Source organism: Mesoplodon bidens (genome assembly GCF_964165515.1).
Source record: "Mesoplodon bidens genome assembly, chromosome: 18".
Taxonomy (NCBI): domain Eukaryota; kingdom Metazoa; phylum Chordata; class Mammalia; order Artiodactyla; family Ziphiidae; genus Mesoplodon; species Mesoplodon bidens.
Window position 1 is genome coordinate 49,235,403 of NC_138175.1, and position 13,111 is coordinate 49,248,513.

The following is a 13,111-nucleotide window of genomic DNA, read 5'->3' on the forward strand; positions in this document are numbered from 1 at the left end:
CTGCCCCCTCCCACACAGCCACTGGACACTCACCAGGCCGAGGGAGGCAGCTCTCATTGTGTACGCACCAGCCCAGGGCGCCAGGCCCCCGGGGAGGAGCGGCGGTGCTGCTGAACGCCAGGCAGGCCTGGCAGTCACCCAGGAGGCGGCCCAGGCCCAGGCAGCTGGCAGCCGGACACTGCAGAGAGGGGAAAGACAGGTGTCACTATCCACTGGGGCTTAAGGGACCTGGGAAAAGCTGTGGATTCAGGAGGCTTGGGGCGGAAAGGTCAGGGGATTGGAGAAGGGATTGAAAGCTGGGTTGGAACAAGAAAGATCAAGAGGACAGGGGTGGGGGATCCAGGGACAGAGACGTAAGTTCAAAAGGATCGGGAAGAGGGTCAAAGGTTCAAGGGTCAGTAGTCAGGAACGCCCATCTTAGGTGTGAAAACGAGTCTCCCAAGCGCAGGAAAGTCCTCCCAAGTGCAGGTCTGGGCAGAAGAAGACACTGAGGACCAGGTCTCCGTGCTAAGGGGCAGAGTACTAGGACAGTCACTCACGGCCCCAGAGGGAGTCCCAGGAGGCGGTGCAGCTTGGCAGGCTCCCTGACACCAACTGCATTCAGGGTCTCGGGAGCAGACGCTGTGGTCCGTGTACATGGAGCAATAGTCCAGGTGGTACTGCAGAGAGATGGGCAGGGAGGAGGGGGCGCCTCAGACCTGGGGCCTGCTCCCACATCCTCGCTCACTTTGATAGGCCCAGGGAACCCCAACTGCTCAGAACCTTGAGGACCCCTGTCCACTTCTCCCCCAGCCCCAGGGACCACTGCCCCTCTGCCCTCAGCTCCAGGGACCACCATTCCTCCTCCCTTGGACCTGGAGACTGACCTCCCTCCTCTCATGGCCCTAGGGACCTCCCCTCCTTCTCCCAGGGACACCCCCCAACTTCCTCCCTTAACCATGGGAAACATGCTACCTCCTCCCCAGCCACCCTCTCCCTATCACCCCAGTGCTCACGTCTGGAGCAGGCGCCTGGAACACAAAGGGAGGCACCTTGTAGGCCATCAAGTCCCCACGGGGCCGGCCACTGTACCCCCCTGCCACCAATAGGACGCTGCCACCAAGCACAGCCGCCACATGTGAGTACCGACCACTGGGAGGTGCTGCTCGGCCTAGGAGAATACAGACCCCCCGAGGACATGTGACCCCCCCATCCCCCCTTCGTGGCTCCCACCTTGAGGACCACCCCTGACTCTCCTATGCCTCAACCCCACTTGCTCAAGGAAACCCTCCCAGCCTGCCTGGCCCTGCTCTAGTCCTAGTTCTCTCACCTCCTGGACCTCCCACACTGCTGCCCAAGTCACCTTCCAGACAGAGCATGATCTTTCGGGTCAAATCCTGGATCTACCATTTCCTTGGTTTCAAATCATGGATCAACTACTGACTAGCTGTGTGGCCTTGGGCAGGAGACCTGATTTCTCTGAGTCTTGGTTTCCTCCTCCGTGCGTGGAACCTTGCCCTCGGGGAGCGGTGAGGTAGGCCGCCTGGCTCTCACCTGCTGTTGTCTGTCTGACACCAGCCTCCCTTCTGGTGACAGCCTCTGACTGTCCTCTGGACAACCACCCCTCCCACCCACAGTCCACAAGGCTCAAGTCGAGCTGTCCCTGCCTCTAGCAGCAGCAGGGCTTGAGCCCAGGCCTATCAGAGTCAGTGACTAGTTCAGGGAGGGGACCCAATTGCTACAATTCTTGGGAAAAAGGTACTGTCTTCCCTCTGGGCATTTTAAAGCGGGTAAGATATAATCCCAGAGCTGCTGGTGACCATCTACAAAAGGCAAACCTGCTACAGACTGAAGGAAATCCAGCTGAGAACTGGGGAGAGAAATGGCTCATGCCATTATGTGAGCACCTGGATCCAGCCTGCAGCCAGTTTTCACTCAAGTGAGTCAAGAAATTCTTCTTTTTGCTTAAGCTGGTTGGGTGGGGTTTCTGTCACTTATGACCAAGAGTCCTGACTAACGGGTAAGCGGTCACAGATTGGTGACTCCCTCACACTCTTACTGACCTGTATGCTCTGTAAGTGTATGGGACTTGGCCCAGGGGATCAAAATCTACAAAGAAGGAGAAGGCCTCCAGAAACCTCACACTCTGGCCTACCCAGTGAAGGGGCCTGAAGGAGGGACAGGAGAAGCAGTGGAGCCCTGGATTGGAGGCCTCCAATGCTAGGCTAAGGCTTTATTCCCTTTTATTTTTTTTAATATTTATTTATTTATTTATTTGGTTGTGCTGGGTCTCAGTTGCAGCAGGCGGGCTCCTTAGTTGCGGCTCACTGGTTCCTTAGTTGCGGCTCGCCGGCTCCTTAGTTGTGGCATGCAAACTCCTAGTTGCAGCATGCATGTGGGATCTAGTTCTCTGACCAGGGATCAAACCCGAGCCCCCTGCATTGGGAGCGCAGAGTCTTAACCACTGCGCCACCAGGGAAGTCCCATTCCTGATGGTCAAACAGGATTCCTTGGGGACCCTTCCTCTTGCCCACCCCTTAAATGTTACTGTCCCTTCTTTTATGTTTGTCCTTTGTTCTCACTCTTCTGTTCAGAAGGGTGGGGAGAACAGATGGGCCTCTGGGAAGTCCACAGTCCCATGAAAGGATATGCCCAGTTTGTGCACACAGTGTCTTTCTGAGAAGGCCTGTGATTTTCTTCCCATTCACAAAGCAGTCTCTGATCTAATGAGCTTGAAAGGCTTCTCCACACCCCCTCCAGGTGAGCCCTCTGGCCTTGCACTATTAGGACAATGTGTTGGGCCCTTCACTGGACTGTCTTCTTTCTTCATTTCATTTTACTCAATTTATTCTCACAACAGCCCAGTGGTTTAAGTGTTATTACATTTTACAGAGGGGGAAGTTGAGGTGCAGAGAGATTAAATGATGGTTTTTGTACAAAAGGTTGTTTAGGAATGGCCATCCTGATTCTGCCACTTGCCCACTGAGTGACCTTGAAAAAGTTGCTTCTGTGTAGGCAGTCCCCTGGGACAGCTGATAATTGGCAAAACCTGGATTGGAACCTACATCTGATGCTTCTGAAAATGTCTCCCATCTCCATAGCAACAATGCCCTGGTCCTATCTCTAGCGCAGGTGTGCCTCCTGAGGCCAGCTCCAGTAGGATATTGGGCTCACCCCAAAAAGGACTGGGGTGGCTCCTTCCCAAAGCCCAGTATCACTGTGGGAGCAGGCGTGACCCTCAGGAGCCCCTCATGGAAACAGAGGCGCCACTCACCCTCAGGAGTTCCTGGAGGGGCAAGCTCGGCCCCCGACACCCACTGATGGCAGCCAAGGTGGTAGAAGAAGATGCTATCTTCATAGCACTTTTCCTCCTGGTAATGGGTGTGCACGTTGCCCCCTGGGAAAGGAGGAAAGGGGCACAGCTGGCAAGCCTGGGGGAGGTGAGGACACCCCTGCAGGGAGCCTCAGCTCAGCCTTGGGCCTCTGGCAGGCAGGCAGGTAGGTGGGATCGGGGAGCCTCCTCACCATAGACCACCATGTAGTTGCCCAGGACACTGGCTGTGTGAAAGGCCCGCTCCCGTGGGCCCTGAAGCCCATCCCGGCCCTTCAGGGTGGTCCACACGCGCCGATCCACGTGGAAGAGGTCGGTGGAGTTCACCCGCACAGAGAACCTGCAGGGGAGGGGTGGAGGAGGAGCTTGAGGCAGGAAGGGGCTCTCTCCCGCCTCTGGGCTCTTACGAGTTGGGTGATCACCCATAGCTGAGACTGGCTTTACTGGATTTATATCCCCTCAGAACTAGAAGCTCCTCATGGGCAGGACCCAGGTTTGATTGATCTCTGGGTTCCCTGCATAATCTAGCCAGGGCTAGACACCAAGCAGGGGTTGGTTAAATGACTGGATGAGTGGGAGTGCGTGGGGAAGCAAGTGACCAAGAGATTGAATGACAGACTAGAGAATGTGTGAGTCGGGGAGTAAATGAGTGAATAAACAAATGAGTGAATGAATGACAGACAGGGTGACTGAATGACTGCAGGGGTCTATCAGTGGGCAAAGACCATTAAAGCATAAAGGCCCAGGGTGTTAGGCCAGGCCTGGCCCTGCAAGGCATGGGTTGTGGGGCAGGTGACTCACCGGGCAGTGGAGGGCCGGTGTCCACCGTAAACCAGCAGGGCACGCGACGGGGCATGGAACACCATGGAATGGCCAGTGGCGGCAGGGGGCCGCCCACCTGCCGGAATCACCTGCTCCCAGTAGCCCCCACTGGTGCTGTCGAGGCGGAAACGGAAGAGGCCAGAGGAGAAGAGGTCGTGCTGGGTGCGGCCACCAGACACATAGAGCCAGATGCTGTCCACTAGGGCTGCTGCATGACCTGCCAGGCCTGGCGGCCCTGAGGAACTGGAAGCAGCTGGTGCCAGAAGCTCCCAGTGGCCACCGCCCAGTGGGCTAAAGGCCCAAACGTCACTGGTGAGGGAGCCGTCAGCCAACTCACCACCCATCAGCACCAGGGAGCCGGCCCAAGCCACAGCCACGTGGGAGTGACGGGCAGCCTGTGAGGAAGAGACCAGGAGACAGAGATGGAGAGGGAAACAGATGGTGACACAGAGAAAGAGAAAGACAAAGAGAGATGCAGAGACAGGGCAAGATGGAGAGACAGAGATACAGAGAAAGAGAAGGTGAGAGAGGGGCAGAGATAAAGACAGAGACATGCAAAGAGAGAAAAGAAGAGAGACGGACCCAGAAAGACAGACACATGCGAATAAAAAGACAGGTGTGACAGAGAAACACAATAAGAGAAGGCGGAGTCAGGGAGAAATGACAGAAACCAGTAGAGAGAGTAAGAGGTATAACCCAGAGAGAAGGAGACACAGAGACCGAGAGAGAGCAGACGACCAAGAGTCAGAAACAAAAACCGAAAGACGGACCAAGAGAGACAGGAGACACACAGAAAGGTAAGATGCAGAAAGGAAGATAAACGAAGAAGAAAGAAAATCAAAGACAGAAAAGCAGAAGCGGGAGGTGTAGTGGTCATGTATCACACTGCGGGAGTTGGGGGTGTGCAGGGTGATGGGGTCGCTCTGGGGCGCCCTGGCTGGGTCTGACAGAGTGGACAGGCACCTCCAGGCAGGGCAGAGGTGGGGTCCATACCGGGGCAGGACTCAGGTCCCAGCGCTCCCAGGTGTTGGCAGAGAAGTTGTACAGGACGAGGTCACCCAGGGCGCTGTTGAGGTCCTGGCCTGTGGAGAGGTGGACAGCCTCAGGCCCTGGCCACAGGCTGCCAGGCCTCTAGACCCCAGACTCATATCCCATCTGCTCACCTCCGAAAACAGCCAGCAGCCCCGGTGGGGACAGGAAGGCACCAGCCGCCCCGATACGGGCGGAGAAGGCGGGGTCCCCGGCACTCACATTGTGCCACCAGCCAGCCCCCTGGTTCTCCCACAGATGCAGGTCACAGGCGCGTCCCAGGAAACCAGGCTCACAGCGGCACGGTCCCAGGGGCTGGGGGGAATGGGGCACAAAGGCAGGGACAGAGAGAGAGAGAAAGAAACAGACAGGGAGCAGAGAGAGAGCCAGAGTGAGACAGATGGAGCAAAACGGAGGAGAGAGATGAACAGGAAAGGAGAGGATGGAAAAATAAAGATAGAGAGGCAAAGAAAGAGACAGGAAGGAGACAGGCCAACAGACAGAGGCAGAGATGGACACACAGACACAATCAGAGGGAGGCAGAGAAGAGGAGAAACGAAGACAGACCAACAGAAAAAGGGAAAGGAAAAAGAAAAAGACCCAGAAAGGAAAATGAGGACAAGATAGACAGGTTGGAGGAAAAAAAACTGATGAAGTCAACGTCGGCCTGGGCTGGAAGAGCTCAGATCCAGGGAGGTCAAGGCAGAGAGGGCTCAAGGCGTGATCCAGTCCCAAAGCTGGATATGCAGGGTTCAGGCCCAAGGTCAGTGGTCAAAAGTCAGAAGTCATGGCTGGGGACCCAAGGCCAGACAGAGCGGCTGGGTGGGAGGGTGGAGTCAGGCCTGGCACGAGGAAGGCAGGCAGGTTCACAGGTGAGAAGTGGGCTACAGGTGAGGTCGGGAGTGAGCTCAGGCAGAGGAGGGGCCCCCAGTGAAGGTGGAGTGGAAGTGGAGTGACAGGTCGGGGGAGTGGGATCTGGAAGGAGAGGGAGAACTGTAGGAGGAGGCAGGGTCCCTGGCGGGGTCAGCGTCCTGGGGGAGGATAGGATGGCAGGGGTTGTTTCAGGCAGGGGCAGAGTCAGGTCTAGGACATGGGAGTGGTGGCTGTGATCACAGGGCAGGGCCCCAGGGGGACACAGCTGGGGGCAGGCTCACCGAGGCGCAGGTGCCATGGCTGCCACAGTAGGCTGGGCACTCCTGCAGGCCGCAGTCAGGGCCCCCCCAGCCCGGCTCACAGACACACACCCCTGAGGGCTGGCACTGCCCATGGCTGTAGCAGTCCCCCGGGCACAAGGAGAAGTTGAATGAGGCATTGAAGCCCAGCAGGTTGTAGTTGGCATCGCTGAAGAGGTGCAGCAGCATCTGCAGGCACAAGGTGGGAAGGGCTCTGGGGCTGGACTGGGAGGGGCTCCACTCCTGCCCCCACCCCACCCTGGGGTCCCCATCTGCTTTCTTTGTCTCCCTCCACCTTTCTTTGTCCCTGTATCCTTCTGACTGATGTCAAGTGCCCCCGCCTTTTGTTTCCCTCTGTGTATCTGCCCCCCTGTCCTGCACACTCCACTCAGATCCTCCAGCCACAGCCCCGCAGCCGGGCCCCACCAACCTTGCCTGAGGAAGCCTCAATGGGCGGAGGCCGGGTGCTCCCACTCAGGCTGGCAAGCAGGGGCCCGCGGGGGGAGTCACCATCATACACGAACAGGTAGTCATACGTGCATTCTGTGTCCAGGAAAAGGAAGTCCAGCAGGATCCGGTACTGGGAGCTCGGGGCTGAGCGGTGAGAACAGGTGAGCCAGGCTCAGATGCGGACCCTCTCCCCAGGCCTCCATGCAGCGCCCCCACAAACACCAAGCCCTGCTCCTCGTAACGCTGGGATGGGGGGGCCAAAGATGAGTCGGACCTGGGCCTTGCCTTCAAGGGGCTCCCAGGCTCACAGCCCAGGGAGGTCAGAGCTGCGACAGCAAGAGGGACAGAAGCTCAAAGAAGAAATTACAGCTGAACACCGCCTCCTATTCAGATGGGGAAACTGAAGCGCAGAGAGAGGAACCCCATCCCAGTGGTCACACAGAACTTCCTTCTTTTTTTTTTTTTTTTTTTTTTTTTTGCGGTACGCGGGCCTCTCACTGTTGTGGCCTCGCCCGTTGCGGAGCACAGGCTCCGGACACGCAGGCCCAGCGGCCATGGCTCACGGGCCCAGCCGCTCCGCGGCATGTGGGATCTTCCCGGACCGGGACACGAACCCGTGTCCCCTGCATCGGCAGGCGGACTCTCAACCGCTGCGCCACCAGGGAAGCCCCCCATTTATTCTTGAGCCTCAGACATGCCCAAGCCTGAGGGTCAGTCCAGGCATGAGCAGAGAGGCATACTCCCAGATGGAAAAGGGCCTCTGTGAGGGTCCTCTGTTCCAGGCTCAACAGAGCTCTCAGGGAAGAGGTCCCTTTCTTCCCCCTGGCCAAAGATTGAAACTTGGAGCACCACAGCTCCTCTCTGCCCCCACCCAGGGTCTCTTCTCTCTGCTTATTGTATTGAATAGTAGCTAAGGGCACAGACTCTGGAGCCAGACTGCCTGGGCTCCAATCTTGGCTCTGCCACTTCCTAGCCACTAGCTGTGTGACCTTGGGCAAGTCAGCTAACCTCTCTGGATCTGTTTCTTCATCCGTAAAATGGGGATATAATCACTCTGATCGATTCAGACTTCTTGGCCACTAATCCCATCAAGAGATGATGGCTGACTCCCGGCCCCCTTGTATCTGGGAAGAGCCTCAGAGACTACCTTGGCCAATACACACCAGAAGTGATGCTCTGGGACTTCCGAGGCTAGATCAGAGGAAGCCTGCAATTTTTACCTGGGCCTCGTAGAATACTCCTCAGAACCCAGCTGTCATGCTATGAAAAGCCAAAGTCACATGGAGGGGCCATGTGTAGGCGTCCCAGCTGTCATCCCCAGCTGAGCTTCCAGCTGACAGCCGGCATCAACTGCCAGCCCTGTGAGGGAGCTTTCTTGGATGCCCGGCCCAGGTGAGTGTTCAGAGGACTGCAGTTCCCACTGGTCTGACTGCGACCACATGGGAGGCCATAATGGATAATGCACCTAAAGTGCTTATGATAGGGCCTAGCACTCCGTAATGCTCCTACTCCTAGCACTGTCGCTCTTCTTGCTCTCTGCCAGGTCCTGGTTGCAGAAGGTTCTCTCATCCCACGTCTCCCACTAGGGGCTCAGGGAAGGCTTGTGGGCTAGGGAGACTAGGAGACCTGGGTTTCAGCTGTGCTCCTGACCCTAGGCCAGCCCCTTTACCCATGCTCCTCAGTACACTCATCTGCATACTGGAGATGCTCGTCCACTATCCACGAGCTGTGTGATCTTGCGCCAGTTCCATGGCCTCTCTGGGCCTCAGTTTCCTTGATGTAAAATGGGGATAATTCTCCTCAGCCACCAAGGCTGGTATGAAGATCCCACATGGTGATTCTAACACGCCAGCCCAGGCCTTGTCCTCCCTCACCAGGACCACTGATCCAGCCTCCTTCCTGGCCTCCTGGCCTGTGCTGACATGGGTCCCTGAGGGATCTCCCCAGCTCGACATCTGGCCCTTACCCTCCCCTGCTCAAAAGCCCTCCATGGCTCCCCACCATCTCCGGGTGAAAGTCCAGCTCCCTAACCTGGTGTTTGGAGTCTCGACTTGTCTCACATCACCCCACGGCTTACAGCTCTATCAGGAGCTGGGCCTGTGCAGAAGTTCCTCTCTCTGTCTAGAGCACATTCTCCCTTCCTGCCAGCAAACTTCCCCACCTTCTCCAAGAAGCCTTCCCTGATGCCCCCTGGCTGGGTTAGGTGCCCCTCTAGGTTCTCACTTTCCAATATGACCTTCATTCCTCTGGGCCAGGACCACCTGTGTCCAGGTGTGTCTCCGCTGCAGCCTAGGAGGCCCACAGGACAGGGCCTGGGCCTACTCGTCTTGGGGATCCCTCCCCGACACTGCCCAGCACAGGGCCTGGTATTGAGCAAGGGCTCAGGAAATACTGGATGAAGGAAGGAAGAGATGCACAAGACAGAATACTGAAGTTGGCAGCTCTCCCTCAGGCTCTGGCCAGAGCCCCCAAGAACATCACACACAGACCCCGAGCTGTGGTCTGGAGAACGCAGAAGAACAATTCAGCCAGGCCAGGCAACCAGACCTCCCAGAATCTTACCAGCCTCAACCAAACTATAAAGCTCTGTTCCTAGAATCACAACAAGCACATCTTTGCCAAGTGCCCACCAGGGGCCGGCTCACCATCTGCCTTCCCCAAGTTCCACCTGAAGTTCAAGTCCTCCTGTTTCTGCCCAACATGGGCCTAACCCCCAAGCCATCCTGGACAGAGATCTGATCCTAAATGCCCTTGCTTTTCAAAGGCATATGCCTCTTATTCACGAGGATGTTATGAGGACTGGGCACAATGAAGTGTGAACACGGTACAAAAGTAAGTGGGTCAGTTGCTTATTTTTTAATAGATGGGGGAGCATGTTGGTTCTTAGAGGTGATGGACATTGGGAAGGATAGGAGCTCAAGGGGGGTCCAGAAGTCTCCTGGACTCCTCCTTCTTACCCCAACATCCAGCCAATCGGTCCCCCATGTCTCACTGGTGAAACTTCACAAATCTCTCAGTGTTTTCCGTGCCTCTCCACCCCCTTAGTTCCTGCCCCAGTTCAGAACTCATCCTCTCCCACAAGACTAGCACACCAAGTCTCCAGTCCACCCCCCACCCAGCCTGAGAGCGATGCCCCACTCCTGCTCAAAATCCCCCTTTGGCTCCCCATCAATCCCAAGAGAAAAGTCAAGCTGCTCAGCATGACATTCAAGGCCCTTCTTCCCCTCCTTCTGGTGCCCTCCGCTCCTCCCAGCCAACAGTTTAGCCAGACCAGACAAGCCTAGACATGGCTCGGAGACCCACCAGCCCCTCTTTTGTCTTCCTAGAGGCTGTTCCCTTTTCTCACCCGGTAAACTCCTATGTATGTTTCAGAACACTGCTCTGGTGGCTCCTCCTCTGTGACCCCCAGCAGAGTCTTCTCACTCCTCTAGGCCCGACTACCCAACCCTGCACCTCCTTCGGTCTCAGCCCTGAGCACACCGGGGGCTGAATGTCTGTGTCCATCCCCAACCAGGCTGGAGCTCTTAAAGGCCGGAGAATGATCTATACCTCTAACACACACACACACTTCCCATCCTCTTCTCACCCCCTAGACAGGAATGGCGCCCAAGATGGGGACAAACACACTCATCCCCCCAAAACATGCTTCATCCATACCCCACACAACAGCCATAGCGATCTTCTAAAACGTAAATTAAATCATGTCTTTCCCCTGCTCAAAACCTTCCATAGATGCCCAGTGTCCCCAGGCAAAGACCAAGCTCCAAAGGCTGCAAAAGGAGGCCCTGCACGATCCAGACCCTGTCACACCTCTGGCCTTTGCCCAGGACCTCCTCTGGGGGACTCCCACCTCTCCCTGGAGGCCAGCTCCTCATCCACTGCCAAGGGAGCCTTCCTGGACTTCTCCAGCCACTGCCTTGGATTTCTCTTTCACCTCCCTATTGCCCTCAGGACACAGCTCAAATATCACAAGGTCAGGGCTTCCCCGGTGGCGCAGTGGTTGAGAGTCCGCCTGCTGATGCAGGGGACACGGGTTCGTGCCCCGGTCTGGGAACATCCCACATGCCGCGGAGCGGCTAGGCCCGTGAGCCATGGCCGCTGAGCCTGCGCGTCCGGAGCCTGTGCTCCGCAACGGGAGAGGCCACAATAGTGAGAGGCCCGCATACCGAAAAAAAAAAAAAAAATCACGAGGTCCTACACCACCTGCTTCCTCCCAACCCTCCAGCCTCTGGCTCATTGTTTGTCTTCTTGGATTCTGTGTCCTAGCATACAGATTTCTAGCTCCTCAAAAGCATCATCTCCTCCTGTTTCCAGGCCTTTGCACAGGCTCTTCTTCTTACCTGGAATGCCCTTTTGCTCTCTCCTGCACACGCCTCTGGTCTCGGGTATAGCCCAGGCTAAGTCAGATGTCATCTCTGGGATTCCCACTCCCTGGGGGTGGGTTTGTTTCCTCCACTAGACTGGAAGCCCAGGAGGGTAGAGATGGGGCCTTTGCACAGGCTGTTCCCGCTTCCTGGAATGACTTTCTCCTCCTCCTGGCTGATTCCTATTGGTCCTTTAGGTCTCAGCTCAGACACCTCCTCCAGGAAGCCTTCTCTGCTCTCTCCTACCCAACAGGTCAGGCACCTCCTCTGGGCTCCCCAGGCCCGTGGGGTTCCTCCATCACAGCCCCTACCACTCTGGACTGGACTGTCTGTTAACATGTTTGCCTCCCCCACTGGATTCCAAGCCCCAAGTCATCGGGGATTGCTGGGGCTGTGGAGGTCTCTGCTATGTCCCAGAGGCAAAGACAATGTCTGGCACATGAATGACTGAAAAAAATGCTTTTATTGAAGTACTTAAAAAAGGACAACATTAATAATCCTAAGACCATTTACTGGGCATTTATTATGTGCCAGGCACAGTAAATACCTGTTCTCAGTCAAGTCCAACAGCCCTATGAGGGGAGTACTATTACTATCCACACTTGCAGGGAGGGAAAGCCGAACCTCAGAGGAAGGAAGCCACCTGCCCAAATTCACAAAGCTAGTAAGAAGTGGAACCCAAATTTGAAGCCAGGTGGTTGGGCTCAGAGCCTGAGTTTCTAGCGGTTACTCAGAATACCTCTCACTGATGCTTCTGGCTTGTAATTGTCCATCTGAGTCCGGGTGCAACTCCCCCATCAGACTTCAAGGCCTTCCAAGGCAAGGCCTAGGCTGGCTGCACTTTAGAGCAAAGGGCCTGCACCAGAACCGGTTCTGGGAACATGGTGAGTGGATGCAAGACTGCACAAATGAATGAATTAGCACACCAGCCAGTGTGTGACCCACACGGCCCCACTCACCCTCGATGAGCCACTCGCAATTGCCATTGACGCTGTAGTTGCCCGCACCATCTGTCACGACGCCTGGCGCCTCCCGCAGCACTTGCCGCTGTCCCTTGCAGTCCCCTGCCCGGGCCCCAGGGGACAGTGGCCCCAGCACGGCCAAAGATAGAGCCAGCGCCGCAGCCAGAGCCCGGCCCAGGGCCATCGCTGCCTCCAGCACTGACCCTTACAGAGGGACGGGTCCTAAAGACCCGGAGAAGCCCCTCCACCCGGTTTGAAGACCTGCAAATGCGACCTCTATAGATGGGACATGGCCTTGTAGACCAGGGAGGTCCAGGAGTCGCTGTCCCCGCGAAGGGAACCGCCGCTGTGGATGGGCTCTGGAAACCGAGGGGTGGGCCCTTATAGACCCATGGAAAACCCTGTAAATGGGGTCGTTACGTACGGGGCAGACCCCTAGGGGCCACGGGAGTCCCTTATAGACATGGGCCCCCATACGCTCGCTGACCCCATAAACGGGCCGCTGCAGGCCGAAATGGACCTTATACACCACTGGGTCCCCAGTGGGCGAAGGGCTCTACAGCTCGGCGGGGGCCTACATAGAGTGCGGGCCGGGCCCGGCCCGGAAGGTCCTCCGGCAGAGACGCTCCTCCAGCCAGGGGAGGGGCGCGAGCGGGTGCCCAGGGCAGAGTCAGTCTTCAGGGGCTCAGGCCTGGACACCACAGACGAACTCCCTTGCTCACCCACTCGCGCCTCCCTTCCGAGCCGGATGAGCCAGATCAGAAAGATGAAGGGACGCTCGGGCCAGAGCGGCCCCGGGAAGACCCGCTTGGAGGGCGAGAGGGCGGGGTCCGAGTGGCCGCGATGGGAGGGAGGACGGAGAGGAGGCGAGAGTCGCGGAGACGCAGGTCAGAGCGGCCCTGGGATGATTGCGGAGCACCCAATCCCACCCCTCCACAGAGGGAGACTTCCGGAGACTTCCCCGCCCATTTGTTCCTAAACGCATGCGCAGCAGTGACCTCC

At 57.0% G+C, this 13,111-nt stretch overlaps 1 protein-coding gene across 3 annotated transcripts in view; it reads right to left on the reverse strand.

Annotated features, from left to right (window-relative positions):
• MEGF8 (multiple EGF like domains 8) overlaps positions 1-13,010 on the reverse strand; it is a 41,876-nt gene extending 28,866 nt beyond the window's left edge. For 2 of the 3 annotated variants that reach the window (XM_081217584.1, XM_081217582.1), the window contains exons 1-11: positions 12,107-13,010; positions 6,764-6,927; positions 6,316-6,522; positions 5,296-5,476; positions 5,126-5,214; positions 4,112-4,527; positions 3,505-3,650; positions 3,254-3,376; positions 996-1,150; positions 540-659; positions 34-178 (exon numbers count right to left, since the gene is read on the reverse strand). In XM_081217584.1, the coding sequence (XP_081073710.1) occupies positions 34-178; positions 540-659; positions 996-1,150; positions 3,254-3,376; positions 3,505-3,650; positions 4,112-4,527; positions 5,126-5,214; positions 5,296-5,476; positions 6,316-6,522; positions 6,764-6,927; positions 12,107-12,293 (1,933 nt within the window). In that variant the 5' untranslated portion in view covers positions 12,294-13,010. The remainder of the gene's footprint in view (positions 1-33; positions 179-539; positions 660-995; positions 1,151-3,253; positions 3,377-3,504; positions 3,651-4,111; positions 4,528-5,125; positions 5,215-5,295; positions 5,477-6,315; positions 6,523-6,763; positions 6,928-12,106) is intronic. The other variant, XM_081217583.1, reaches the window with a different exon arrangement.
• Positions 13,011-13,111: the final 101 nt, after the last annotated feature.